This window comes from Myotis brandtii, unplaced genomic scaffold (genome assembly GCF_000412655.1).
Source record: "Myotis brandtii unplaced genomic scaffold, ASM41265v1 scaffold247, whole genome shotgun sequence".
NCBI lineage: Eukaryota > Metazoa > Chordata > Mammalia > Chiroptera > Vespertilionidae > Myotis > Myotis brandtii.
Window position 1 is genome coordinate 1162659 of NW_005359352.1, and position 5298 is coordinate 1167956.

General features: G+C 58.9%; 1 protein-coding gene across 1 annotated transcript in view; it reads right to left on the reverse strand.

Moving 5' to 3' along the window:
• ASAP2 (ArfGAP with SH3 domain, ankyrin repeat and PH domain 2) overlaps positions 1-5298 on the reverse strand; it is a 77511-nt gene that overhangs the window by 16625 nt on the left and 55588 nt on the right. Inside the window, exons 16-17 of the mRNA XM_014540536.1 lie at positions 1768-1862; positions 150-347 (exon numbers count right to left, since the gene is read on the reverse strand). Of these exons, the coding sequence (XP_014396022.1) occupies positions 150-347; positions 1768-1862 (293 nt within the window). The remainder of the gene's footprint in view (positions 1-149; positions 348-1767; positions 1863-5298) is intronic.

Below are 5298 nucleotides of genomic sequence, written 5' to 3' on the forward strand. Positions count from 1 at the left end.
CCCCCCATGGCCTCCAGAGCTGCCACTGAGGCCCGGCCCCGAGGCACCCGAGTGCCCACGGGGTGCTCACACTCCCCTGGAACGGAACACCGCCCTCCCGCAGAGAACTCCCCTCTCCTGCCGGCATTTCCAGCTCCCGGCCTCACCACGCGCTTACATGCCCGTTGGCCAGGGGGATCTTCTCCGTGAGGTCCACGCCGTCGGCGTAGGCCTGGAGCAGCCCGAAGATGTCCCTCGTCTTGACGGCCTCGCACAGGCTGTGCAGCTTGGCCGCGCCGTCCGCGTGTCTCTTCCGTGCGTACTTCCTCTCGATGTACTTGGCCATGATGTAGTCCTTCCTGGCGTTCCTGGGAGCGAGCCAACGGCCTAGTAAACGACTGAGGCCTCTATTCCAACAGCCAACACCGTTCACTTGTGACAATTACAAAAAGCCAGGCCCGGCAGCGTGGCTCAGGGGTTGAGCGTTGACCTACGAACCAGGAGGTCACGGTTCGATTCCCAGTCAGGGCACAGGCCCGGGCTGCGGGCTTGATACCCAGTGTGGGGCATGCAGGAGGCAGATCAATGATTCTCATCATTGATGTTTCCATCTCTCTCTCTCCCTCTCCCTTCCTCTGAAACCAATTAAAATATTAAAAATTAAATGAATAAATAAAAGCCCGGTCCCCACCGCCTTACAGGAAGCTCAATCAGGGAAGCCGTGCCCTGTGCCCATCTGGCACCTGCTCCCGGGGACCCCTCAGCATGTTCAAGAAGCAGCGACCCTCCAGCCTCCATTGCAGGCGGCCGCAAGCCTACGCAGGCGTCCTGGGTCTGCATCCTGATCCCAAGTGCTAGCCATGTGGGCCCGGGGTGGGGCCGCCCGTCTCAGCCCCCCTGCACACCAGCCTCGTCTCCGCTCCCCCTGAAGTCGTGCCCCACCCCCGGAGCCGCTGGCCGCACCACCTCGTGCCTCCAAGCCTTGCCTGCCCAGAGCCCTGACGGGGCCTCTCTCCTAGTCACCCCACCCCCCCCCCCCCTGCAAGCCCCCCTGCACACCAGCCTCGTCTCCGCTCCCCCTGAAGTCGTGCCCCACCCCCGGAGCCGCTGGCCGCACCACCTCGTGCCTCCAAGCCTTGCCTGCCCAGAGCCCTGACGGGGCCTCTCTCCTAGTCACCCCACCCCCCACCCCCCTGCAGCAGCCGCTCCTGGCCCCCTGCAGACGCCTGGCCTCCGGGAGGGGTGCTCGCTAGGGTGGACTGCCTGCCCGCCTGCCCTGGCTTTAGGGGAGACCTAAGCCTGGAGGGACTCCACTCCCCAGGCAGACAGGCGCGTGTGAACCCACACACCACCAGACGAGGGCGACACTCACCGTACCCCCTGCACACGCACAGAACCCCAGCCCACGGGCTTTCCCGGGGCCTCTTCCTCGGAAAAACAGCCACGCCACCCATTCCCACTGGGACACCCCGGAAGGTGAAGGCGATGTCGAAAAAAGCCCCGAAACCCACAGCGTAGGCCGACTTAGTCCCTCACGCCGGGCGGGGAACCTTCTGCCCAGAGCCATGGGGGTCTTTGTGACGTCGTTCTCGGGCTGTACGAAATCACCAAGTGAAAAGCGAGGCTGCTCTACTTGGTCAAACCTTTCATTAACGCGCCCCGAATGCCTCGGCAGGGCCAGACCAAAGGGTTTCCCCACCCCCGCCCGAGAGAAACAGTCGATGACCCCAAACTTGTCACTCCCTGCCCCTCAGAACCCGGGCCCCGGCCGGCCAGCCCCGCACTCACATGTCGCTGCCCGGGCTGGGTTTGACGGGGTCCCCGGCTGGAAGGCAGCTCTCCATAATCTCGTTGAAGCCCGCGTTCCCGATGTTCTTGGCCAGCTGCAACGACACAGGCTGCTCAGGGCACTCAGCCATAGGGCGCCCTCCCCACACATGCCTCCGCCAGCTGAGGACGGGCTCAGGGCCGCTAAGAAACAGAGCAATAAAGTGGTCTGCCTTTCACAAAGACGGACAACCCTAAACCCCAAAGGGACCCATAAAACTCAAGCGAAGAGGCAGCGTGCCCGCCCCGCGAGCGTCCTCCTGCAGCGCCCTGGATGGAGTCCCGACGGGGTGGGAGCAGTGGGAACGGCCCCAATAGATTCCGTCCTTACCCACGCCCCGCCCCCAGAACCAAGCTCCCACTTTCTTTCGGGCCAGCGAGCCAGGACTCAGGTTCACATCCCAGCTCTACTAACTGGTTTTAGGGCCACAGCCAGGCGGGCAGCAGCCCAGACACAAGTGTCCTGAACTCCAGGCACCATCCCCAGGAGTCAGGGCTCAGGGCAGACACCCAGCCAGGTGAGCCCCGGGAGGGCTGGGGTGGAGGTGCTGGTCACTCAGAGGAGCACCCCCAGCCACGGGTCAGTAGAAACGCAGAGCGGGCCCGACAGACAGACAGACAGACAGAGGTCGGGGGCAGGCAGAGGGCAGGAATAACTCCCAGAAGATTCAGCCTTCCCCCTGGTTTTTCTGAAAACCCCTGAAGAAAAGGGAGAGCTGAAAACTACACCCGGTTAGATTTTGAAAATATCTGCAGGTCTGCACTCAGGAGACTCTGTCCGATTTCTCCGTGACGGTGAGAGTTGGCCAAACTCGTAGCTCCCATGAGAATATACAGACAGAGGCTCTGGGGACCGAAATGGAGACCTGGACCAGGGGTCAGAGGTCGTGTCATCTTCGCAAGATGGAATCACTGTCTTTCGACCTTTCGTCTCTCCTCTGTGGCAGTCCCGTTCTGAGACAGTCAGGCAGGTGTCACAGGTGTGGGAGGGTCAGGCCCCTACCGGCTCACGCAGCCATTGTTAACATCACAGATATAAACTCATCACTTAAAAAATCATCGTGTGCCCGGCCAGCGTGGCTCAGTGGTTGAACCTCAACCTACAGGACTTGGCCTTCCGCCTGGTTTTTCTGAAAACCCCCGAAGAAAAGGGAGAGCTGAAAACTACACCCGGTTAGAGTTTGAAAGTATCTGCAGGTCTGCACTCGGCAGGCTCTGTCCGATTTCTCCGTGACGGTGAGAGTTGGCCAAACTCGTAGCTCCCATGAGAATATACAGACAGAGGCTCTGGGGACCGAAATGGAGACCTGGACCAGGGGTCAGAGGTCGTGTCATCTTCGAAAGATGGAATCACTGTCTTTCAACCTTTCGTTTCTCCTCGTGGTTGGCAACAGTGGGCTCAGTCCCCAGTGTGGGGTGTGCAGGAGGCAGCTGATCAATGACACTCTCTCTCATCATGGATGGATGTTTCTCTCTCCCTCTCCCTTCCTGTCTGAAATCAGTAACAAAATATTTTTTAAAAATCATATTTTAAAAAGTAATAAACAAAGTTCACTGCTTCCCAGTTATCTTACTCGGTGTTGCTATCACCTGTGTTTTGGTCAGGGTTCGATTCTCGGTCAAGGGCACATGCCCGGGATGCGGGCCCAGTCCCCAGTGTGGGTGTGCCCTCTCCCTTCCTGTCTGAAATTAATAAAAAAAATTTTTTTTAAAAAAATCCTATTTTAAAAAGTAATAAAGTTCATCACCTCCCAGTTATCTTACTCGGTGTTGCTATCACCTGTGTTTCTGGTTACTTATAACCGTTACGTTTGTGGGTGAGCCGACTGTAGCCTGGTGCCTGCCCAGCGAGTCGCACCAGCAGCCAGGAATGGCCAGGTGGGCGTGTGGACGTCGCGGGGCCAGGCAGGTGCAAGGGCCGGTTTTCCTAAAGCAATGGGAGTGCGAAGTGGTTGGTGGTGAAGTGTTTGCTTATTCTGTCCTGGGCCCTTTGAGGAGCCCCTGCTGGGTATCAGCTCGTGTGCCCTTCACAGCGACCGGCACATACCAGCTGCCGCCGGGCACCGGTGCTGACTGAGTACTTGTTTCTTTGAGATCATACTGTGCGAGTCTCAATCCTACGCCATCCCCCGTCACCCAGGGCCCCGCCTGCGCGCACGCACGCACACCTCTGCACACGTGTGTTTCATGCATCGTTACACTAGCAGTAACCACAGCCTGTGACTGAGGACACGCTACTTGGACTAGCTTGGCTTCTTTTTTCCTTTTGTTAATCCTCACCCGAGGGTATTATTCCATAAGAGAGTGGAAGGGAGGGGGAGAGACACAGAGAGAGAATCGAACCCGGGACCCTTCAGTCTGCAGGCCCTCTACCCACTGAGCCAAACTGGCCAGGGCAGGCTGGCTGAGTTTCAAACTTGAAGTAATCAGAGATGTCACTGACACGGGGGGTGTCACTGACATGGGGGTGTCACGGACTGGAGTCCACTCTAGGGTCGCCCCACGTGGTCTTGCAAGACCAGGAAGGAATCTTTGGAGCCGGGAGGAGCCGACAAGGCGGTTCACGTGCATTACAAGTTCAGACCCGCTGGCCCCTGAGGGCTCGGCAGTAAGACGCTTGGCCCCTGAGGGTCTACTGACCACAGGGATGGATCTTCTGTCAGGACTACTGTTCTTGACACTAAATCAATGGCAATCAATACACACTTCTCCTTACTGCCTGGCGCCCAGCTCCCCAAGGAAAAATCCCAACACTGGTGCCCGGCCAGCAGCCGCGGACGCCGACACCGGCCCCCACGCGCTCACGTGTGCGTTGGCCCCACGTGCTGCCCGGACATGCGTGCTCTGCTCCTCAGGACCCTGAACACTACGCACAGAAAACGCCTCGGCCCCGACATGGGCCTGTGTCCGCGTTATCACGGGACCGAGAGGAAAAGACTTTTTCAGAAGCAACGGAATGAGAGCAAAGAGCACTGTCCCCCAGAGGAGACGGTGAAGGGAGGGGGGAAAGCCCACGGAGGCTGAGCCAGGCAGTGGCCGCAGACTGGGCAGGGACTGGCCGTGTGGGCTCTGGCGCTGCCTGCGTAATGAAAGGGGTGAGCCGGGTGAACCCCCCACCTCTTCCAGCATCTCACCCCGTCCCCGCTCAGAGGTCCCTGCTCCTCTCAGAGCATCACTTCACTTCCTTCACGAAGAAGGAAGTTGTGTAACAAGAGCGCCCTCAGCTGCTGGTAGCTGGGAAGGAGGGGTTGCCGATGAATCTGTGACTGCCCAAGTCCACCTGCAAACCCCAACAGCCACCCGCCCTGTGGAAATCAGATCCAATGAGCAACATAAACTGACGAACAAAACAGATCCAGAGACATGGAAGCATGGGGCAGACTGACGCGTTTCAGAGAGAAAGCAGGGGTGGGAGAGATTAACTTGTATGCATACATGCAGAGCCCATGGACAGACAGTACTGTGGTGAAGGCCTGGGCGGGGGGCGGGGTT